The 24,862-nt window shown below is 45.4% G+C and overlaps 1 protein-coding gene across 1 annotated transcript; it reads left to right on the forward strand.

Moving 5' to 3' along the window:
* The first annotated feature begins 956 nt into the window (after positions 1–956).
* PCID2 (PCI domain containing 2) lies at positions 957–23,880 on the forward strand. The gene is made up of 14 exons (XM_038761993.1): positions 957–1,078; positions 2,868–2,957; positions 5,754–5,827; positions 7,588–7,653; positions 8,752–8,793; positions 10,414–10,468; positions 11,416–11,519; positions 16,119–16,194; positions 16,669–16,810; positions 19,071–19,171; positions 19,808–19,881; positions 20,415–20,540; positions 22,037–22,160; positions 23,373–23,880. Exons 1-14 carry the CDS (start codon positions 1,043–1,045, stop codon positions 23,460–23,462), a joined length of 1,200 nt encoding a protein of 399 aa, XP_038617921.1. The 5' UTR covers positions 957–1,042; the 3' UTR covers positions 23,463–23,880.
* The last annotated feature ends 982 nt before the right edge of the window (positions 23,881–24,862 follow it).

Genomic DNA, 24,862 nt, shown 5'->3' on the forward strand with positions numbered 1-24,862 from the left:
CGACGGGCGTGGCTTCCCACCAATGGGGCGCGGCCGTCCATCGAGGGCAGCGTAGCTCAGTGGAAAGAGCCCGGGCTTTGGAGTCAGAGGTCATGGGTTCGAATCCCGCCTCCGCCACTTGTCAGCTGTGTGACTTTGGGCAAGTGACTTCACTTCTCTGGGCCTCAGTTCCCTATCTGTAAAATGGGGATGAAGACAGTGAGCCCCCCCGTGGGACAACCTGATCACCTTGTAAACTCCCCAGCGCTTAGAACAGTGCTTTGCGCGTAGTAAGAGCTTAATAAATGCTATCATTATTATTATCATTATTATATTATCATTATCAGATATAATATAATATAATATAAATTATAAAATATATAATATAAATAATATTATATTATTATTATCAGTTGCATCATTATTAGATGCATCATTATTATATTATCCTTATCAGATATAATATAATATAATATAAATTATAAAATATATATAATATAAATAATATTATATTATTATTATCAGTTGCATCATTATTAGATGCAACTGATGGAGGGACTGATGGAGGAGAGGTGCCTGGAGATTGGGGTCGCTTAGTAAGTGCTTAACAAATGCCATTATTATTATTATTATTATTATTATTATTATTATTATTATTATTATTCTCACCTATGGGGCGCGACCGTCCATCGAGGGGGCGTGGCTTCCCACCAATGGGGCGCGACCGTCCGTCGATGGGGCGTGGCTTCCCACCAATGGGGCGCGGCCGTCCCTCGAGGGGGGCGTGGCTTCCCACCAATGGGGCGCGGCCTCCCACCCATGGGGCGCGGCCGCCCGTCGATGGGGCGTGGCTTCCCACCAATGGGGCGCGACCGTCTAACCGTGGGGGCGTGGCCTCCGAGCGATGGGGGCGTGCCTTCTTCCTTAGAGGGGCGGAGAGCGGAAGTGACGTCACGCCCAACGGTTTTTCCTCGTGGCCTCGGAAGTGAAGCGGCCTCGTGCGTCGAGGGAGGGACCCGGTTCGCCGCCCACCGGTCTCCTGGAAACCGGCTCCCTGCCCTCCATGGCCCACATCACCATCAACCAGTATTTGCAGCAGGTAATTGAGTTAATTCCTCTTCACTGTCAGCTCCTCTGGTCCCGCCGCTTTTATCACGCCTCTCCCAGGCGCCCAGTACAGTGCTGGACGTTGAGGGGACCCGTAGTAGACGCTTAGCACCCTTCAAAAAATAAAGATGTGCGTGCGGGAGGAGCAGTGAGTAGCCATTCCCCCCCCGCCCTACCTCCTTCCCCTCCCCACAGCACCTGTATATAGGTTTGTACACATTTGTACATTTGTACATTACCATATGTACATGTTTGTACATATTTATTACTCTATGTACATATACGTGTATATATGTTTGTATATATTTGTTACTCTATGTACATATACACGTATATATGTTTGTACATATTTATTACTCTACTTATGTACATACACACGTATATATGTTTGGACATATTTATTACTCTATTTATGTACATATACACGTATATATGTTTGGACATTTATTACTCTATGTACATATACACATATATGTTTGTACATATTTATTACTCTATTTATGTATATATATATGCATGTATATATGCTTGTACATGCTTATTACTCTAGGTACATATACATGTATATGTGTTTGTACATATTTATTACTCTATGTACATATACATGTATATGTGTACATATTTATTACTGTATGTACACATACATGTATATGTTTGCACATGTTTATTCCTCTATGTACATATACATGTATATGTGTTTGTGCATATTTATTACCCTATGTACATATACATGTATATATGTTTGTACATATTTATTACTCTATTTACATATACGTGTATATATATTTGTACATATTTATTACTCTATGTGCATATGCACGTATATATGTTTGGACATATTTATTACTCTACTTATGTACATATACACGTATATATGTTTGGACATATTTGTTACTCAATTTATGTACATATACACATATATATGTTTGTACATATTTATTGCTCTATTTATGTACATATACATGTATATATGTCTGTATATATTTATTGCTCTATTTATGTACATATGCACGCATATATGTTTGTACATATTTATTACTCTATGTACATATACACATATATGTTTGTACATATTTACTGCTCTATTTATGTACATATACATGTATATATGTTTGTGCACATTTATTACTCTGTACATATACACGTATATATGTTTGAACATATTTATTACTCTATGTACATATACGTATATATGTTTGTACATATTTATTGCTCTATTTATGTACATATACATGTATATATGTTTGTACATATTACTCTATGTACATATACATGTGTATATGTTTGTACATATTCATTACTCTATTTATGTACATATACATGTATATATGTGCATGTTTATTACTCTGTGTACATATACATGTATATATGTTTGTACATATTTATTACTCTATTTTACTTGTACATATCTATTCTATTTATTTCATTTTGTTAATATGTTTGGTTTTGTTCTCTGTCTCCCCCTTCTAGACTGTGAGCCCACTGTTGGGTAGGGACTGTCTCTATATGTTGCCAACTTGTACTTCCCAAGCGCTTAGTACAGTGCTCTGCACACAGTAAGCACTCAATAAATACGATTGATGATGATGATGATGACTGGACTGCGTCCTGCCTGATTAGCTTGTTTAGCACAGTGCCCGGACACACAGCGAGCGCTTAACAAATGCCATTAAAAACTAAAATTGAGTGATAGGTGCTTTCGGAGAAGAGATTACTGTAATCCCGGGTGTCGGCTCTTTAATCATCTCCTCGTTTTGCTTGGAAACAAACTTTTTCCATAGGTGTTTGAAGCGATCGAATCGAGAGATGGATTGTCCTGTGCTGAACTGGTGTCTTTCAAACATCCTCATGTTGCCAACCCCAGGCTTCAGGTAAGAGAAGGCACGCCATCTAACAAAGTCTGTGTAACCAATCTCCTGCAGAAAAACAGTTCACAGTTTCACAGCAAAAAGTGTCCGCCATTCAAACACCAACCCTTTCGACGATCACTCTGGGCGGTTTTGGGGTTTAATCACACACGGTAGGTTCCCTGAAATCGTCTCTTTAGGAAGAGACGATCGAGTCCTGCCAGGGTCCGAATTTTCCTTTTGCAGTAAGTCTGCGTTCACCGCTGGTCCGGAGAATTAGACCGAGAGACCGAGTTCTTTCCTCACCGTGGTTGCATTTGATTCCTGGCGAAATGAGACAGAGAGGGTGTCTGGAGAATTATTAAAGCTTGAGAAAAGTCAGGGTTCCTGACTTATTGCCGAAGCGCTCTAGCGAGGACTATGCCTTTAGATTTTATGATTGTGGGGCTGAATTTGCCAGTGAATTTACCCTCCTCATTAGCAACTTTCCCATTTTGCTCTGTGCCAATCCCGAGTGGGACTCCAGGATATTTTCAAATAATCTGATAAAACGAGGAGGACATTTCATTAATTTAAATGTGTTAGAATACCAGGTCTCCCTTAATTGCCTTTTGCTATATATTCATTCATTCATTCAATCTTATTTATTGAGCGCTTACTGTGTGCAGAGCGCTGTACTAAGCGCTTGGGAAGTACAAGTTGGCAACATATAGAGATGGTCCCTACCCAGCAACAGGCTCACAGTCTAGAAGGGGGAGACAGACAACAATATATTCATTTATGCAGTGGTACCTTCAGTTACAGCTTAGTGAGAAGCGGCGTGGCCTAGTGGAAAGAGCCCGGGCCTGGGAATCAAAAGGACCTGGGTTCTAATCCCAGCCCTGCCACTTACCTACCGGGTGACCTTGGGCAAGTCACCTCACTTCTCTGGGCCTCAGTTCCCTCCTCTGGAAAATGGGGATTAAGATTGGGAGCCCCATGTGGGACAGGGACTACGTTCAACCTTGTATCTCTCCCAGATCTTAGTACGGGGCCAGGCACATGGTAAGAGCTTAACAAATACTTTTTGGGTTTTTTTTGTTTTTTAAAAGAAAAGGGTGGGAGAGAGGTTGAAGGGAGCAATGAGCCATCTACCCTAGCCTTTTGTCATTGGCATAAGCAGATCCAAAGCACTCATTCAGTCGTATTTATTGAGTGCTTACTGTGTGCAAAGCACTGTACTAAGCGCTTGGGAGAGGACACTACAACAACAAACAGACACATTCTCTGCCCACCGTGAGCTCATCTAACCTCACGGTGGGCTAACATCCATGATCTTTGTCTCCAGTATCTCATTAGATTCCTCTTTGCCATGAGTTTAGTTCAACCCTCCTCGAACAAACCCGTACTTTCCGCTTTGCACAGCTCTGTAGTGGAAAGAATACGTGGGAAGTAGGGTGGCTTACTGGCTAGAGCCCAGACCTGGGTTCTAATCCCGGCTCTGCCACGTTTCCGCTGTGTGACCTTGGGCAAGCCGCTTCACTTCTCTGGGCCTCAGTTCCCTCATCTGTCAGACGGGGATGAAGAGGGCGAGCCCCATGTGGGACAAGGGACTGATTAACTCACTTCTACCCCAGCGCTCGCAACAGTGCTTGGCCCAGAGTAAGCGCTTAACAAGTAGCATCATCATTATTATCGTTAGAGTGACGGATTCTACGGGTTTACCCCCAATGCGGAAGAAGAACAGTGCTTGGCACACAGTAAGCGCTTAACAGACACCGTAATTATTAGTATTAAGAAGTGCGTCTCCTTTTGTCTATCTTGAACCTGCTACAGTCATACTTCCAAAATACACAAGCTGCCTGGGAAATAGGCTTTGTCCTACCTTGTTTTGCTCCCCCCTCCTCCTCCTTCACCACCTTTAAAGTCAGTGTAGAGCTACCTCAGCACGTCCTATTTTTCCCCCGACCCCGGACAAGGGACCAGAACGGAGCGCGACGTTTGTATTTCATTTCTGTTGAAGTTCGACGGTGCCTTTTCTCCCGAGGGCAAGTAAGCTGATCCGGAGAGGTTGGCTTTTTATAGGCCGCTCATGAGTCATAACCTCAGAACTGGGATTCAGAGGAAATGTTTACGATTCCTTCTTCGGTACTCAGTTTACCGAGCCCCCTTAGTGTTTGTAAACTCAGAATGACTAAACCAAAGACTTCCAGTGTGGTCAGTGTCACTGAGATCAAGGCAAGATCAGTTACATATTTGAATTATAAATTTAAAATGACAACACGTATTATATTCTCATTTTACTGTTTCAGTAATTAAAAAATCAGGGGGAATGTAGAGACAAGTTGTCAATCCTTACTTTAACAGACTCCCTCATCTGTATTTTCCCTAAGAGCTCTAGCATATGCTACAGCAGCATGGCATAGTGGGTAGAGCACGAGTCTGGGAATCAGAAGGTCATGGGTTCTAATCCCGGCTCCACCACTTGTCTGCTGTGTGACCCTGGGCAAGTCACTGTACTTCTCTGGGCCTCAAGTTACCTCATCTGTAAATTGGGGATGGAGACTGTGTCCAATCCAATTTGCTTGTATCCACCCCAGCGCTTAGAACAGTGCCTGGCACATAGGAAGCACTTAACAAATACCATTATTATTATTAGCATTATACACACACTTTTGTTTTGGTGTCTGAACGTGAGTGGATCTTAAAAGTCAAAGTTCTTCGTTACGGACTCCATGTTGATTAAAAGTGGAAACCTTTTCCACAGAGTCGTTCCTGTGTACTTGCTCCTTTCCGTACAGACTTACTGTAATTTTAAGGGTGTTTTTCTTTATCATTTAGCTTCCGTCTCCAGAAGATAAGTGTCAACAGGTTCTAGAACCACCTTACGATGAAATGTTTGCAGCCCATTTAAGGTAACTCTGACTTTAATTTGATCACGTCTTTGTTTCAGGGCTCGTAAATCACTCAATTGGGGGAGTTGGTTGGGTGGGGGGAGCTGCTCCTTCTACACCCCAGCTTCCAATCAGTCAGTCGTATTTACTGAGCGCTCACTGTAGGTGCAGAGCACTGCCCTGAGCGCTCAGGAGAGTCCAGTAGAGCAATAAACAGACACATTCCCTGCCCACAATGAGCTTAGAGTCTGGACGGGGAGACAGACAATAATATAAGCACATTCTCTTCATATCCGACAGACCACGTCTCTCCCTATCTTCAGAGCCCTACTGAAAAGATCACACCTCCACCGAGAGGCCCACCCTGATTCAGCCCTCGCTTCCCTATTTTAGCTCTCCCTTTTGTGGGTCTCCTCCGGCCCCACAGCACTTATGTACATTTCCATCTGTTCTTGATTTTCATTTCTGTCTCCTCCTCTAGCCTGTGAGCTCCTGGGGACGAGGACCTATTCTTTTTTATCGCAGTCTCCCAAGTGCTTAGTACAGTGCCCTGCCTGCTCTAAGTCCCCAGATCGACACGCTACACAATAAAATCGAGTATCGGTTCTTTGAGGTTGGAAGTCTTTTAAATACCCTCTTTGCTTTTCCTCTCTGTTCCTTACCGGCCAGGGAACTGAGGCTCACAAAAGCGGGAAAGAATCTTATTTGATGAAGAAAAAAAGAATTCTGCTGTTGTGGTTAAATGTCAAAGCATCAGAGAAATATGAGACTATTGTGAAGCAGGAGGGGAATGAACTGGTTACCCAGCTGCTATATTCATAATGATAATTGTGTTAATAAGCACTATACTAAGCACTGGGGTAAATACCAAATAATCTGTGCCTAAAACGTTACCGCAGGAGGTTCTCCCAGGTGGAAAATGGAGAAGCAGTGGATAGAGCACAGACCTGAGAGCCAGAAGGACCCGGGTTCTAATCCCAGCCCCGCCACTCGTCTGTTGTGTGGCCTTGGGCAAGTCACTTCACTTCTCTAGGTCTCAGTTCCCTCATCTGTAAAATGGGGGTTAAGACTGGGAGCCCCACGCAGGGCAGGGACTGTGTCCAACCTTATATCTACCCCAGTGCTTAATACAGTGCCTGCCACATAGTAAGCGCTTAACAAATGCCATTAAAAAAAAAGTGCTAACATCCAGCTTCTGGGGCTGCACAGAGACCAGAAGTTCTCTGTGGGCAGGGAACACGTCTACCAAACTCTGTTACAGTGTACTCTCCCAAGTGCTTAGTGCTCTGCACACAGTAAGCGCTCAAAAAGTTCCAATTGACTGATTAAGAGAAGCCTCCCACCTTCTTTCTCTGTAGTGCTGTTCCACTCTGGAGGGTTTTTTTTTTTTTTTTTTACCTCATCCTTGTCATCACTGTGGTATTTGTTAAGCGCTTACTGTGTGCCAAGCACTGTTCTAAATCCTGGGGTAGATACAAGGTAATCAGGTTGGACACAGTCCCTGTCCCACATGGGGCTCCCCAGTTTTCAGATGAGGGAACTGAGGTCCAGAGAAGTGAAGCAACTTGACCAAGGTCACACAGTGACCATCAACGTCCTTATCTCACGTTCCACCCCCACTCCTCTCCCTTTTCGTCCTGCTCTCCTGGTCACTGAGGACGATAGGGCTTAAGATGCATTTCTTTGATTAACAAAGTATCTTAAAGATTACTTTATCGTATAAAAATATTTTCTCAGATGACTGTTTCTAACTGGTCCCTTTTTTTTTGTTTTTTCTCCAGGTGCACGTACGCAGTGGGAAACCACGATTTCATCGAAGCTTACAAATGTCAAACTGTGATTGTTCAATATCCTTTTTTTCCCCCCTGTCAGTTTACAACATGCAAATTGAGGGTTTTATCTGGGATTCAATATTCTGGACCACAGGGATGACTTCACACGTACCTGGGTGAGATTGAATAATTTTGGGTACCAACGTATATGTCCAAGTGACCTAGGCACTTCTACCCTACAGATCGGGAATGAATTGATTTTTATAAAAATCATGCAAAGCAACATTAACGAGCTCCTTGAGGCTGATCACTTGGCTGTAGCACTATCCCTTGGCCAAGTTTCCTAGAGAGCACTTTTTAATAATTTAGGATGGAAGATGCTTTGTTAAAGGGACCACCTCAACTGTAACTTCAAAGAAGAAACAAAAGCAAAAACCACCCTCTCAACCGAGGCACGAAGCTTGAAAAAAAAAGGGGGGAGAGAGGGAGAAGGAGGGAGAGAGAGAAGGAAGTGGAGAGAGAAAGAAGGGGAAAGAGAGAAAGAGAAAGAAACAGCTACTTTCATTTTACACACTTATCCTCTCCCAATAACTCCCTTTGTTGTGATCCTGCCTTTCAGCAGGAAGAAAACTCAAGGAGTTGGAGAAAACTCTTAAGGTGGTTAGCTGGCTGAAACAAAGGACAGGACAAGAAAGGAGACAACCAAGAACCCTGGGTGTCACAGCTCTTACGCCCATCGCTGTGTCTGCCTCACCAATACTCTCTCCCCACTAAAGTTACCAGGAAAACGTAGAAAGCACTCAGTACAGGGCTTGGCACAGGCCAGGTTTGCCTGCAAAAATCAATTCCAGCGTGTAGTCAAAGTTAGAGCTAGCAAGCCCTTTAGGATCGGTTACAGTTCATTTGAATCATGACTAGTCCCTTAGGAAAAGCGTAGAAATCTATTCAAGACATGCTTTCTATGCTTGGCTTTAAATCATCATCAATCGTATTTATTGAGCGCTTACTGTGTGCAGAGCACTGTACTAAGCACTTGGGAAGTACAGATTGGCAACATATAGAGAAAGTCCCTACCAAACAGTGGGCTCACAGTTTAAATGCCATTTCTATGTGTATATGTAATGAAGCAGGTTGCTTTTTGCGACCTGCAGTGCATTTTCCTGAACCTAGCACATCTTTCCTACGAGCATTTCAGGCTCACAAGGAAGAAAATTGGTAAGTTCTCAACAGATTCAGTTAAAACTTTGCCCCAGCAAATATTTCGTGCTGACTGATTCAACGACAGGAAAAGCAGCATGGCCTAGTGGGTAGAGCTTGGGCCCTGCAGTCAGAAGGATTTGGGTTCTAATCCACCACCGCCACTTGTCTGCGGTATGACCTTGCGCAAGGCACTTCACTTCTCTGTGCCTCAGTTACCTCATCTGTAAAATGGGGATTAAGACTGAGCCCCATGTGAGACAGGGACTGTCCATCCTGATTATCAATCAATCAATCAATCAATTGTATTTATTGAGCACTTACTGTGTGCAGAGCACTGTACTAAGCGCTTGGGAAGTACAAGTTGGCAACATATAGAGACGGTCCCTACTCAACAGTGGGCTCACAGTCTAGAAGGGGGAGACAGACAACGAAACAAAACATATTAACAAGATAAAATAAGTAGAATAGATATGTACAAGTAAAATAAATAGAGTAATAAATATGTACAAACATATATACATATATGCAGGTGCTGTGGGGAAGGTAAGGAGGTAAGGCGGGGGGGTGGAGAGGGGGAGGAGGGGGAGAGGAAGGAGGGGGATTATCTTGTATTTATCCCAGCGCTTATTACAGTGCTTGGCACTTAGTGTTTACCAAACAAATACCACAATTTTTATTATATTTTCCTTCTTTCTAACATTTAAGTCAGAGGGTAGGTGGTCTTTATTACCTATTTTTAACAGTCCACACTGTGTCCCATGAAGCTTTCTGTTTCCTTTTTTTTTCCAAAGTTATTTCATCTCTAAATGAGTTGATGGCTGATTTTTTTTTTTTCCATTCTGAATTTATTATTGGCTTTTGACACGAGATGGCTTGCGTGGGTCACTTGGAGGTTTTTCATCTGGGGCTCTGGCACGTTACAGAACAGAAAGGAATTTTCCGTCTTGCACGGGAGTTCAACTCGTACAGTGTCTATGTGAATCCTGGGCACATGAGTCGCTTCAAGCGCAACGAACCCCATCTCCCAGTGTCCTCAATTTCATCGTCTCTGTAATAATTGTAATAATAATAATAATAACAATAACAATAATAATAATGATGATGGCATTAAGCACTTACTATGTGCAAAGCACTGTTCTAAGCATAGGGGAGGTTACAAGGTGATCGAGTTGTCCCAAGATTGTCTTAATCCCCATTTTGCAGATGAGGTAACTGAGGGCCAGAGAAGTTAAGTGACTTGCCCAAAGTCACACAGCTGACAAGTGGCAGAGGCGGGATTTGAACCCATGACCTCAGACTCCAAAGCCCAGGCTCTTTCCACTGAGCCACGCTGCTTCACGCTGCTCTGTGGCTATTCTGGTCTTCTCAAAGGCCATCCTGACCCTTTTGCTTTAAACTCCTACTGTAACGAGCCGGGAATTTAGGCACTGGTGAGTTGTGGGGCTTTTTCTAGGTTTTTTGTTGTTTTTGGGTTTTTTTTAGCGCTGGGCAGGGGAAGAGGGGTGGAAGATATATCAATCACTCGTATATTGTCTGGCTGTCAACACCAGCCTGAATTACAGGATTAAATAATCTGGGCTTCGACACGGCTTTTTCCTGTCCGTTCAAAACGTTTGTGTTTTTTGTTTCCTTCAGGGCTTTGCCGATCATGTATGCAGTAGCACTTGACCTTCGAATTTTCGCCAACAACGTAAGGCTAAACCCCGTCACGCAGTCGTTATAACTGATGATAACTGGTCATCAGTTATCGTCGTACTGAAAATCCATGACTACCTTTTTTGCTAATTCCTTGCCCCCTGCTCTTTCCAAAACATGTCAGAAATTGGTGTCGCTTAGCTGAGAGAAGGGAGGGCTCCTGGGTGATTTTTGCCCTTTTCTTTCTCAAGCCACCAAACGTGGGCCTGCTACCTAGGGACTGTCTCTATATGTTGCTGACTTGTACTTCCCAAGCGCTTAGTACAGTGCTCTGCACACAGTAAGCGCTCAATAAATACGATTGAATGAATGAATGAATACCTCAGCAAGTAGCAGATTAAGCCACGTGGAGCTGGTGAGAGAGAGGGATGTGAAAAACACCCAGAAGAGGAAAAGCTAAGGGGGAGGAGAGAAACAGCATGGGCTGGTGGATAGAGCACAGGCTGCGAGTCGGGTCCCATCTCCATCGCTTGTCTGCTGTATGTGTCACCTTCAGCAAGTCACTTTGCTTCTCCGTGCCTCAGTCACCTCATCTGTAAAATGGGGAATAAGCCTGTGAGCCCATCTGTGTCCAACCTGATTAGCTCGTACCGTGTTCAACCTGATCATCTCGTTGCTACCTCAGCGCTAGCACGGCCCATGGTAAGCGCTTAACAGATACCACTAAAAAAAAAAAGTTTTTTGATGCGTTCCTCAGTTCCAGACTTTGGAATTAACATGACCAGCGTATCTTTGCTTCAACAATAAAAAAAACAATGGTATTTATTCAGCACGTACCATGTGCAGAGTGCTGTACTAAACGCTTAGAGATCTTCCACCGCCTGGGGCCAGCCACCATTCCTGATGGTATTTTTCCACTTGCACCTCATCGCTGCCATTCAACTTTTTAGCAAAACGGTTTGGGAAGAAAGCCTGATTGTTGTCCCGTCCTGGATCTTGTAGGCCGACCAGCAGTTGGTGAAGAAAGGGAAAAGCAAAGTTGGCGACATGTTGGAAAAAGCCGCGGAATTATTGATGAGTTGTTTTCGAGTCTGTGCCAGTGACACGTAAGTAGGGGGCAGAAGTTGTGTTTATCTTGGATCGACCCACAGAGGAATCTTTGGAGGCTTAGGATTTCAGTTGCCTTCCATTATTGCATGAGGTTTAGAGATAGCCAAGTTGGCTGCTAATCTTCTATTTAAGCATCAATTTTGAGACAAGAGGACAGTCATTTTAATTATTAGAGAGCCCCCCCTTAGAACCACAATTTGTTGTGTGCTTCTCAAACAAAAAAAGTGGCATTTTCCCAAAGAGATTTCTCTGATCTCTTTTTGCAGTAGAAACTCACCCTTTTCATACTCTTTCAAATGAGAAATTAATCAGTATCATTCCTGAATGAATCCACAAAATAACCACTATATAGTGGATTTAGAAGCAAGGGAGCAGTGCGTAGAACTCGTGAGTTTTTTGAGGAGACTCCACTTTTCAGATGGATATTTTAAAACGAGTGGAATCCTTTTTGGAAACGGTGCTCCTTGCGTTCTCTCAGGAGGGAGAGAAAACCCTTCATCGCCAATAAAGGACTTAGTCCTTCAGAATTCCTTAAGAGTGAAAATATTTTTTCACCAATTCAATTCAAGCAGACAACTCTTGGCTTTTCTCTGATGCAACGATAGCCTGGAATGTAGTTTCTTGGCGTTTGAAACATCTGCCCATTTTTCACCGGTCATGCCACCCCGGTCAAACCCCTAAATCTCCCGGAAGAGTCAAGTCGGAGCTGGTAGAAAAGGGTCCCCCAGTTCCCCCCAAAGATTCTCCTTCTCCGGGGAGGGGAGGATCTGGGGTCGTGCTGCGAGAATCCTTTTGGCAGAGCCCGACCAGGGTTTAGAGGCCTCCGAAAAATGTGTTTTCCGTGCCCGAAAGGGCGTCAGAGGAGAGCGATGTCAGCCAGGCGCTGATCTTAGAATGAGCCGAATATGGCAACGGGGCAGTCACGACGTAATCGGAAACCATAAAAATTGCTAAAGATGTTTTCCCTTCTCCGAAACACTCGACCGGCCCCGGGGGGATTTTTCAGCCTGTCGCGCCTCTCCCACGATGTCTGCGCTTTGGTGATTCTGACAGCCTTTCCGTTTTCAGCCACCTGCATTTGACCCCTCCTCCTCCCCCCGCCGTTAACGTCAGAGAAAGTGGCTGGGCTTTTTATAGGAAGGTTCGCTTTCCCGGTGCCCAGAGACACTGGCAAGCGCCGCTCTGAACTGGCCACGACAGAACCAGCCCACGGCCCTGAAACAAGAGCCTTTGGCCCCTCGCAAAAACGCTAGACTTTAAAGGTCTCTCTTGTGCCACACCCTAGGGGCCAGGTTGATTGCGGATTAGAGATGGGAGAGAGGGTGAGAGAGTAGTTATTCTCAGGACCTAAACCCTAGGGCCCAATGACCGCAGTGTGGCCTAATGGATAGAGCACCGGCCTGCGAGTCAGGAAGTTGTGGGTTCTAATCCCGGCTCCGCCACTTGTCTGCTGCGTGACCTTGGGTAAGCCACTTCACTTCTCTGCACCTCAGGTACTTCATCTGTAAAATGGGGATTGAGCCCGTGAGCCCCTTGTGGGACACGGACTGTGTCCAACCTGATTTGCTCATATCCACTCCAGCGCGTAGTACAGTGCCTGGCACATAGTGCTTAACAAATACCATCGTTATTGTTTTTCCTAGTAATTTCCTCCTCCATCGATATGCCAATAAGCGAGCCCTTTCTTGGCAGACAGCTCGAAAGCGAAAGGTCCTTCAGGCTATTGAACCCACTTATCTTTTCCCACATTTGACTCTCTGAACGGGAAGGGGGAAAGGAGGGGAAAACTCCGATTACCGGTTTCGTTCCGTAGCCGGTTATCTGGGATGTGCCCCCCTGAGGGCCCTGATGATCTTGTATTTACCCCAGCGGTTAGTACAGTGCCTGGCACACAGTAAGCACTGAACAAATGCCATTTAAAAAAATGTGTGAGCTTTTCAGTGCATTTTAGTAGGCAGCTCAGCCCTCTGAGCAATATTGTTTTTCTTCAATTCAATTCCTGTCTCCTGTAACGAGACCTCTCACCTAATGATAGTAATAATAATCGTGGCATTTGTCAGCGCGTATTATGTGCTAAGCATTGTACTAAGCTCTGGAGTAGATCCAAGATCATCAAGTGGGGCTCACAGTCTAAGTAGGAGGGAGAACAGGGATTGAATCCCCAATTTGCAGATGAGGGAACTGAGGCCCAGAGAAGTGAAGTGACTGGCCCAGCGTCACTCAGCAGACAAGCAGCAGAACGGGGATTAGAACCCAGGTCCTCTGACCCCCCCGATCCAGGCTCTTTCCACTAGACTGCACCCCTTTTCATCCTAACTTGTACTTCCCAAGCGCTTAGTACAGTGCTCTGCACACAGTAAGCGCTCAATAAATACGATTGATGATCCTTACAACTAGCCAGCTCCTAGGCGGTCATGTGAATCCCGGGGGCTTTCAGGGTTACCTTAACTATTAGAGGAATCCAGAAAGAGTAACAATAATAATTCTGGTATTTATTAAGCGCTCACTGTGTGCCCGGCACCTTACTAAACGCTGGGGTGGATACGAGCAAATGGAGTTGGGCACCGACCCTGTCCCACATGGGGCTTACAGACTCAATACTGTACAGGGTGGATTTCCTAGCCCTTTAAGTTGTTGTGAAGTACAGCAGACACAGTAGGAGCATATTGGCAGTACCCCTTCTCTCCTTCTCCTACCAAGCCGCCGCCCCACGGGAGCGAAAGGGTGAGACAGGGAGGCTTCCTCCTCCTCCTCCCAATGTCTCTGAACGAGAAAGGTCATGGAAGTACAATCAGTGCCAGCATTACCCCTTTGGAAGCAAGTCATGCAAATAGTCCCCTTCCCCCACCCCGCCTTGAGAACCTAAAATAGCTATTTCCGCCAACGCAGGGGGAGGACGGATGCCACGTCTAGAGGGGCAGGAGCCCAGCTGCTTCTGGCTCTAAGATGACTGGATTTTATTACCCCTCCAGCACACTTCCCTCTAGACTGGGATCGTTGTGGACAGGGAATGCCTCTGTTTGCCATTGTATTCTAGTCTCCCAAGCGCTTAGTTCAGTGCTCTGCGCACAGTTAGCACTCAGTAAATACGATTGAGTGAGTGAATGCATGAACTTCCCAGAATACCTGCTCGCTGTGCCGGTTAAAGGAATTTTCCTTTTGCCACCTGCGGCCCTCAGCCGTGCCACGGATTTGGGTTGTGGCTCCTCAGGGATGGAGGCCGGTCTGGTCGGCATATCAGTCGGTCAATCGGCCGGATTTATTGAGCGCTCACGGAGCTCAGAGCGCTGTATGAAGCGCTCGGGAGAGAACAGTAAGACAGAGTTGGTAGACATGTTCCCTGCCCGCGATGAGCGTCCAGTCTAGAGGGAAGAGATGGATTTAAAACACTGTCACCTTGCCCCTTCTTAACTCACCTCGCTGCTCTCCTGCTACAGCCCAGCCCACAGTTGGCTCCTTCTAATGCCAACCTACTCACTGTAGCTCGATGTCATCTATCTCACCGCCAACCTCTCGCCCACGTCCTGCCTCTGGCCTGGAATGCCCTCCCTCCTCATATCTGACAGACAAATACTCTCCCCTGCTGCCAAGCCTTATTGAAGAGGCCTTATCTGACTAAGCCCCACTTTCCTTTTGTCCCAGTCCCTTCTGCGTCGCCCTGACTTGCTGCCTTTATTCCCCCCAGCACTTACGTCCATATCTGTCATTCATTTATTTATGCTAATGTCTGTCTCCCCCTCTAGACTGTCAACTCTTTTGGTCAGAGAATGGGTCCGTTATATTGTTACAGTGTACTCTTCCAACCACTTCGTACAGTGCTCTGCACCGAGTCAGTGCCCAATAAATACGATTGAGTGGTTTGGCTTTGGAAACATTGAATCTCCATTTGAATGTAAATTCCCTGAGTCCCAAGCCCTCCTGAATTTAGATTCATGAAGAGGCTTTTACTTGCTGGAGAAGCGGTGTGGACTAGTGGATAGAGCCCAGGACTGAGAATTAGAAGGATATGAGCTCTAATCCCGGCTCTGCCACATGTCTGCTTTGTGACCTTGGGGAAGTCATTTCACTTCTCTGGGCCTCAGTCACCTCATCTGTAAAATGGGGATTAAACTGTGAGCCCTATGGGGGGCAGTGGCTGTCAGATTACCTTGTATCTACCCAGTGCTTAGTACAGTGCCTGGCATATAATAAGTGCTTAGGTGCAATTAGTATTAATAATCATTATGTGCCGTTTGTGTAGTTTCTAGAGTCGTGTAGAAAGCTTGTAACCCTCTTGGGTACAACAATAATAATACTAATGATGGTATTTGTTAAGTGCTTACTATGTGCAAAGCACTGTTCTTAGCACTGGGGAGGTTACAAGGTGATCAGATCGTCCCATTTGGGGCTCACAGTCTTAATCCCCATTTTACAGATGAGGCAACTGAGGCACAGAGAAGTGACTTGGCCGTAGTCAGCTGACAATTGGCGGAGCTGGGATTTGAACCCATGACCTCCGACTCCAAAGCCCGTGCTCTTTCCGCTGAGCCAGGCTGCTTCACCTGGGGTTGTAAAATATCCCCCAAATGCATCTTTTTCCTGTTTCTCTCTTGCAGCCGCGCTGGGATCGACGACTCCAAGAAATGGGGGATGTTGTTCCTGGTGAATCAGCTCTTCAAAATTTATTTTAAGGTACTCTCCTCGGGTGCTGCAGAACATAATTTCGTGCTTAGAAAAAGGCTCCGTCACACTACGATCCGGGGCGGCTACCAGCAAAAATTCCTATTGCCATTTTCCAACTGGGCTCTAAGACAGCCGGGAAGAAGCAGTGTGCCGTAGTGGATAGAGCACGGCCCTGGGAGCCCGAAGGACCTGGGTTCTAATCCCGGCTCCACCACTTGTCGGGCTGTGCGACCTTGGGCGTGTCACTTCCCTTCCCTGGGCCTCAGTTCCCTCATCTGTAAAATGGGGATTTAAGACCTGGAGCCTCACGTTGGCCAGGGACTGCGTCCGATGCGATTAGCTTGTGTCTACCCCAGCGCGTAGGACAGCGCCTGCCACTTAACAGATACCTTCACCATCGTCCTGGTAGCGTAGCCCGTTGGTCATACCCCTTCCCGCCTCGGGTTTGTGTTTCCCGTTCTCAGTGGAGTCCCCTCCTTCCAGATCAATAAGCTTCACCTCTGTAAGCCGTTGATTAGAGCCATCGACAGCTCGAATCTGAAAGACGAGTACAGCAGAGCCCAGAGAGTTACGTACAGATACTACGTGGGACGCAAGGCCATGTTTGACAGCGATTTTAAGCAAGGTAGGTCGGCTCAGCGGAGCCAAACCGTCTGCCTGGCCGCCTCCGCGGACAACTCTCTCCCGGAACGCCCCACCTCCACCTGCAGATCATTTCGGTAGCGTGCCCGTAGACTTGGCTCGGTCAAAATACAGAAGTGGTTTCCCGTTGCCTCCTTCCGCACAGTCAACGCGAGTCTCCGCCCTCGACTCTGTCTCCCCACGCCGCTGCTGCCCAGCACAGGGGAGTTTTGACTTGAAGCGGATTGCCCACCACCGGTTAGCCACTGCCCGAGCTAGAGGATGGGATGGGTGTGCCCCTGCCTGACCCTCCCTCCTGGAGCCGAGACTGGTAGAGGACTGGAAGTGCTCCAGGTGCCATCCTGAGAGGGAGCCAAGCTGTTTACACAGGGACAAATAACAGCTATGGGTTTTCTGAGAGATTTGATCCGTTTGTTTTTTTTTAATTGTTTTGTTTTATAGTACTTATTAAGCGCTTACTGTATTGTCAAACGCCGTTCTAATCACTGCGCTTAGAACAGTGCTTTGCACATAGTAAGCGCTTAATACCAGCATTAATTAGTCATCATCATCATCAATCGTATTTATTGAGTGCTTACTGTGTGCAGAGCACTGTACTAAGCGCTTGGGAAGTACAAGTTGGCAACATCTAGAGACGGTCCCTACCCAACGGTGGGCCCACAGTCTAAAAGGGGGAGACAGAGAACAAAAGCAAACATACTAACAAAATAAAATAAATAGAATAGATATGGACAAGTAAAATAAATAAATAAATAGAGTCGGGGTTCCCCAGGACCCACCCGCTGCCCACTCCCTGCTGCCAACGTCCAGGAGAGGTCAAAGAGGGACTGAGCCTCCAGCGATTCAAAATTGATCAATCAGTCAATAGCTTTTACTGAGCACTTACTGTGTGCAGACCACTTAATCAGAATCGTTCATAGTTAGGACGGTTAAACGCTTACTATGTGCCGGACGCTGAAATATGTACAAATATGTAATTACTTTTTTGTTAATGATGTGTATATATCTATAATTCTGTTGATTTGAGCCCGTTGTTGGGTACGGACCGTCTGTATATGTTGCCGACTTGTACTTCCCAAGTGCTTAGTACAGTGCTCTGCACACAGCGCTCAATAAATACAATTGAATGAATGAATCATTGGGGTAGGTTCTAGTAAATTAGGTCAGACACGGTCCCTGTCCCATGTGGGGGCTCAGTCTTAAGGAGGAGGGAGAATAGGTATAGAATCCCCATTTTACAGTTGAGGAAACTGAGGCACAGAGTGACTTGCCCAAGGGCCCACAGCAAGCCATTGGCAGAGCTGGGATTGGGACTTCTGACTCTCAGGCCCGTGCTCTATTCACTAGGCCACGCTGCTTCTCAGCTTTTCTGTAACCCTCAGAAAAATAATGCTTCCATAAGGACATGGGGGTTTGTCAACTTTCCGTTTTCAATGGAAACCTCTGATCCCCAAGGGAACTTTTTAGTTGGTTTGTCCTATATTGCAGGAGACGTCTCTCCACAGTTGTGTCACTTTAAATGAACACAATATTACCTCTTGTCCTAGAATGAAAATGAATTTGGAAGTGGCTTATTGTTTTTAACATCAAAGTACCCATAGATCCTCACTTGGATTCACCCCCTTATTCACTCCTCTCTCAGCACGAATGTCTATATCTGGAATTAATCGATTTATACTCCCTCCCCCTCTAGACTGAAAGCGCGCTGTGGGCAAGGAACGTGTCTACCAACACTGTTATATTATCTTCCAAGTGGTTATTTCAGTGCTTTGGACACAATAAGTGCTCAGTAAATAATAACAGTTATGGTGATTCTTAAGCGCTTACTGTGTGCCAACCACTGTGCTAAGTGCTGCTGTAGATACACAATCCATGTCCCACATGGGGCTCACAGTCATTTTAGAGATGAGGGAACTGAGGAGGACCTGGGTTTTAATCCCGGCCCTGCCGTTTGTCTTCTCTGTAACCTTGGGCAAGTCACTACAGTTCTGGGCCTCAGTTCCCTCATCTGTAAAATGACCGTGAGCCCCATGTGGGACATGGATTGTGTATCTACCCCAGCATTTAAAGCAGCGTTTGGCACATAGTAAGCACTTAAATGCCTTAAGCATAAAAAAAAAAGGATGCAAGCAGGGGGAAATGTAATATTCTAATATTTCTCCAACTGTAAACATTGACCATTATTTAGGATGAGCCTTGATTTTCCTTTTCTTTGCGGGTGGGGAACTCTTTCCCGTTTTCAGCTGAAGAATATCTATCATTTGCTTTTGAGCACTGTCACCGCTCGAGTCAGAAAAACAAAAGAATGATTTTGATCTACCTGCTGCCTGTGAAGATGTTGTTGGTAAGTGATTTGTCCTGACAATCTACATCTATTCCGTTGGCTAAGAGGAAGGGATACGTTGTACTGTCCTCTCCCAAGTGCTTTGGAAAGTGCTCTGCACACAGTAAGTGCTCCACAAATACCATTGATGGTTTCTCCAAGGGCAGGACTTGGTGCCTTATTTGGCTCGTTTTCACATTCTGACTGAGTCGCTCCACATTGTATGTTCACTGTTTGAAAGAGGGCACTTCAAGATATTTTACGATGCCCTAAGCCTTCTTCATCTCTTCCCTTTTTAAGATTACATCTGTCCAGAAAGTTTATTGCCCCTGTTGGAAAATGAATGTCTCCCTTTTTTAGAGTGCACATTAGGTAAAAAGTCACAGTGCTGGACCTTTCAAGCCGAACAAAGCAAGAAAAGTATAAATAAAGGCCAGCCCTCCATTTGTGGCAATATTTGGGCTTTTTGTAGCTGTTGCTGAGATTGGAAAGCAAACACAAATGGTCGGTTATTTGAAGTAATCTCCATTTGCTCAACTATTTCTATGGACTAGTTCTAAGGCAGTGGTTGCTACTTACACGAAGGCAGTTTTGGAATGGGGTGTAAACCCACAGTTTTTTTTTAATTCTGGAAAAATGAAATGTGTTTTCGTTTAGGGTCACATGCCAACAGTGGAACTTTTGAAAAAGTATCACCTGATGCAGTTTGCTGAAGTAACGAAAGCTGTGAGGTAGAGCATACTTACCATTTTTCATTCAGGGCAGCGATCCCCAAATGCTCTCTATCGCCAGGAAAGGCGAAGGCTTTTCCCTCCTGGGGTGCATGGGGCAAGGAGGAAATGCGGAAGCTTCCGTTCTCCTGAGTCACCGTTAACCTCAGGGGCGGCCCTGTCAGCTAAGTGGCCAAGGAATTGCTCAACTGCTGCCGTTGCTGTCTCCCTCAACACATACACACACATACCTTTCAACCGACCACCCTCTTAAGCAAAGTTATCAATCCATTCCGTCTATTTATTGAGCGCTTAACGCGTGCACTGGACTTAGCTCTCGGGAGAGTACAATAGAATGATGAACAGACCCATTCCCTGCCCACAAGCACCCACACCTGTTTTCCAATTCCAAAAATCCCCAAGGCTAGTCCAGGTGGATTTATTCCGATCAGAAGGGCCTGCCTTTCTGAAACCCCTCCTCATTCTAGGGTGATATGCTGTAACTGCATCTCCTTATTTTATATTATTACTCTTTTTTTAATCGACTGTCGCAGTGAGGGAAATCTCCTGCTCCTGAATGAAGCTCTGACGAAACACGAGACCTTCTTCATCCGCTGTGGCATTTTCCTTATTCTTGAGAAACTCAAGATCATCACCTACAGGAATCTCTTTAAGAAAGTGTAAGTAAGGTGTATGGCACTTTTTCCTGTTTTTTTTTTTTGTTTTCTTTTACCTTTCTTTTCACCAAGAAGACTCTTTTGTCCCCTGAGGTGCTAGAGTCAAAAATAATACATCGGGAAACTAGACAGAGCTTAAGGGTGTGTGTCTATCTGAGTCGGTGCTTAGAGGAGCAATCTCCTAAACTACCCTTCGGTTCTCGCACTCAGCCTTTTTTAGATTTATTGAAGGGAAGTGAAGCTGCGGCTATACAGTTGCCTTCTACCTCTAATAATAATAATTACAGAACTTAAGTGCTTATGGGCTGTGCACCGTTCTAAGCACTGGGGGTAGATACAAGTTAATCAGGTTGGACATAGGTCAGAATCAGAAGCAGCGAGGCTCAGTGGAAAGAGCTTGGGCTTTGGAGTCAGAGGTCATGGGTTCAAATGCCAGCTCCACCAATTGTCAGCTGTGTGACTTTGGGCAAGTCACTTGCCCAAAGACTGTGAGCCCCACGTGGGACAACCTGATCACCTTGTAATGCCCCCAGCGCTTAGAACAGTGCTTTGCACATAGTAAGCGCTTAACAAATGCCATTATTAATTAATTAATTAATGCCATCCAAAAAAAATCCCCATTTTACAGAAGTAACTGAGGCCCAGAGAAGTGAAGTGACTTGCCCAAGGTGTCACAGCAGACAAGTGGTGGAGCTGGGATTAGAACCCATGATTAGTCCCAAGTGACTTGTCCAAGATCACACAGCTCCCTACCACAGTCCCTGTCCCACAGGGGACTCACAGTTTCAGTAGGAGGGAGAGCAGGTATTAAATCCCCATTTTACAGTTGAGAAAACCGAGGCACAGAGCAGTGACTTGCCCAACGCACCCAGCAGGAACTGGGATTAGAACCCGGGTCCGCTGAGTGCCAAGGCCCATGCTCTTTCCAGTAGGCTCCTCTGCTTCCCAATTAGGGTGAAAAAGTGGACACTATAATAATAATAATAACGATGGTGTTTATTAAGCGCTTAGTATGTGCAAAGCACTGTACTAAGCGCTGGGGAGGTCACAAGGTGATCAGGTTGTCCCATGTGGGGGCTCACAGTCTTAATCCCCATTTTACAGATGCGGTAACTGAGGCCCAGAGAAGTGAAGTGACTTCTCCAAAGTCACACAGCTGACAATTGGTGGAGCTGGGATTTGAACCCATAACCTCTGACTCCAAAGCCCGAGCTCTTTCCACTGTGCCATGCTGCTTCACTATGATTAACCCTTTGAGCGTTACTCTTTGCAGAGCACTGCACCAAGCCCTGGGGAGAGTACAGGGCAACAGAGTTGGTAGGCACTTTCCCTGCTCATAGTGAGTTTACAATCTAGAGGAGGAGACCCACATTAATATGAATAAATAATTTACAAATATGTAAATTATACATATTCCTCTTCCTCGATGCAGAAGGGAGCACGCCTTTTCCCTTTTCCCTGTGAGCAGTGTGATAGCGGTGTATGCTTTCTCCTTTCAGATATCTGTTACTCAGAACCCATCAGCTGTCTCTTGACGCCTTCCTCGTGGCCTTAAAATTCATGCAGCTGGAGGATGTTGATATCGATGAAGTTCAGTGTATTTTAGCCAATCTGATATACATGGTATGTATTCCCTCGTCAGAGGCTGTGTGTACTCAATAGGAATTGGATCCAGGAATCGAGGATCTCCTGGAAGAATCTTTATGTTCTATCAATCAATCAATCATATTTATTGAGCGCTTACTGTGTGCAGAGCACTGTACTAAGCGCTTGGGAAGTACAAGTCAGCAAGTTCAATGTCTCGTTTAGGCCAAATGCGACCAATCGCAGTTTGGAAGCTGAGTTTAGCTGTTCATCCATGTGCACGGTTACTCATTGTTTCGCTGCTGCTGCTAATAACAACTAATTATGGTACTTTTTAAGTGCTTACTATGTGCCAAGCACTGTTCTAAGCGCTGGACAGATACAAGTAAATCAGGTTGGACACAGTCCCTGTCCCACCATGGGGCTCAAACTCTTAATCCCCATTTTCCAGATGAGGGAACTGAGGCCCAGAGAAGTGAAGGGACTTGGCCAAGGCCACACAGCAGAGTGGTGGCGGAGCAGGGATTATAATAATAATTAATAATTATGGCATTTGTTAAGCACTTACAATGTGCAAAGCACTGTTCTAAGCACTGGGGGGGATCAGGTTGTCCCACGTGGGGCTCACAGTCTTAATCCCTATTTTACAGATTAGGTAACTGAGGCACAGAGAAGTGAAGTGACTTGCCCGAAGTCACACAGCCGACAAATGGCAGAGTAGGGATTAGAACCCATGACCTCTGGCTCCCAAGCCCATGCTCTGTCCACTGAGCCACGCTGCTTCTCCAGCTCTTTATGGGCACATTGGCCTCCCCCCTCCACCCACAACTCCTCCAGGAACACCTGCTCGCCTTTTTGGTCCCCACAGCTCTAGTCCCATTGTAACTTTGGTTCATGAGGCTTGGCCATTCCAAATTCAGGCATCTTATTCCGTTGATATTTTATGGTGGTATGTGCCACCTCTTACAATAAATCCATCTCTCTCTTTTGGTCCAGTTAGGTAATAGGCGTGGGCAGGAGGGCCGTGAAGCCATGCCATCGACCAGATAATAGGTTTAGCATCTTGAGAGTACCCGAAACTCAAGACATTTGAAGCCCATTCTGTGTCCTGTTGACTATAAGCTCTGTCGTGGGCAAGGAATGTGTCCATTTATTGTTATACTGTACTCTCCCAAGGGCTTAGTACAGTGCTCTGCACACAGTAAGCGCTCAAAAACGATTGAAGGAATGAACATTTTCTCTCCTTCGCAGGGTCACATTAAAGGATACATCTCTCATCAGCACCAGAAGCTCGTGGTTAGTAAGCAAAACCCATTTCCTCCACTCTCTACGGTATGTTGATTCTGCGGGAGGAAGACCGTGCGGTAAAGAATCGAGCCGGGGTTGAAGCTGTTTGACTTCATTTTGGAACTAGTCATAGTCCTGTTCCACTCTGAACTGGAATCCTGAAAAACTCCTTCATGGCTAGTGGCCCAGGGACACAGAGGCTATGAACTCGAAAGGTATGAAATATTTCCTTTCCTAATTAGAGCTTCTTTTAGCTTAAGCGAGATGTAAAGTTTCTCGACTGAAGAAGAGGTAACATTCCACTCAGCTGAAACTAGTGAAGAGGTTTTTTTGTAAGAGAATTCACTTGAAATTATGGAGGCCTCTGTACCTTTACTGCTTCTATAAAAAAAAACTTGTGCAAAAAATGGTGGAAATGATGCCTTTTTTAATGGGTTTTCCAGACAAGAAATCTTTTATAATGAAAGTGAACGGGGATTTCTTGGTTCGTAGCAGTTGTTGGGTAAATTCTATTTTATTTCAAATGTTTTTTGTTTGTTTTTTTTTTGTTCAGATGCTTACCCAGTTCTAACTTAGTTTCTGGTGGGTGCAAAGTAAAACTGTTTTTTAAGTACCGGGAAGCAAGTCCTAGAAAGAGTTTTGGTTGTTTTTTCATTTCTGTTGAGCACAGGGTAATCCTGCCTCCTCGATGGGCTGGCTGACCACTTAATAATAATTATGGTATTCGTTGAGCTTACTAGGTGCCAGGCACTGTACTAAGTGCTGGGGTGGATACAGGTGGAAGGGCCACGATTTCTTTGATGGGAATTCCCCTGGGCTGAGCCAGTTCTCTATATCTCTACATTCTAGAGCATGGGCTTTGGAGGCAGAGGTCATGGGTTCAAATCCCAGCTCCGCCAAATGTCAGCTGTGTGACTTTGGGAAAGTCACTTCACTTCTCTGGGCCTCAGTTACCTCATCTGTAAAATGGGGATTAAGACTGTGAGCCCCCCGTGGGACAACTTGATCACCCTGTAACCTCCCCAGCGCTTAGAACAGTGCTTTGCACATAGTAAGCGCTTAATAAATGCCATCATTATTATTATTATTCTACCCTCCAGACTGTAAGCTCATTGTGGGCTGGGATTGTATCTGTTCTATTGCTGTACTGTAATAATAATATAATAATAATGATGGCATTTATTAAGCGCTTACTATGTACAAAGCACTGTTCTAAGCACTGGGGAGGTTACAGGGTGATCAAGTTGTCCCCCGGGGGGCTCCCAGTCTTAATCCCCATTTTACAGATGAGGTGACTGAGGCCCAGAGAAGTTAAGTGGTGACTTTCCCAAAGTCACACAGCTGACAATTGGCGGAGCCGGGATTTGAACCCGTGACCTCTGCCTCCAAAGCCCTTGCTCTTTCCACAGAGCCACACTGCTTCTCTGTATTGTAGTCTCTCAAGTGCCTAGTAC

This window comes from Tachyglossus aculeatus, chromosome 20, assembly GCF_015852505.1.
Source record: "Tachyglossus aculeatus isolate mTacAcu1 chromosome 20, mTacAcu1.pri, whole genome shotgun sequence".
Classification (NCBI taxonomy): Eukaryota; Metazoa; Chordata; class Mammalia; order Monotremata; family Tachyglossidae; genus Tachyglossus; species Tachyglossus aculeatus.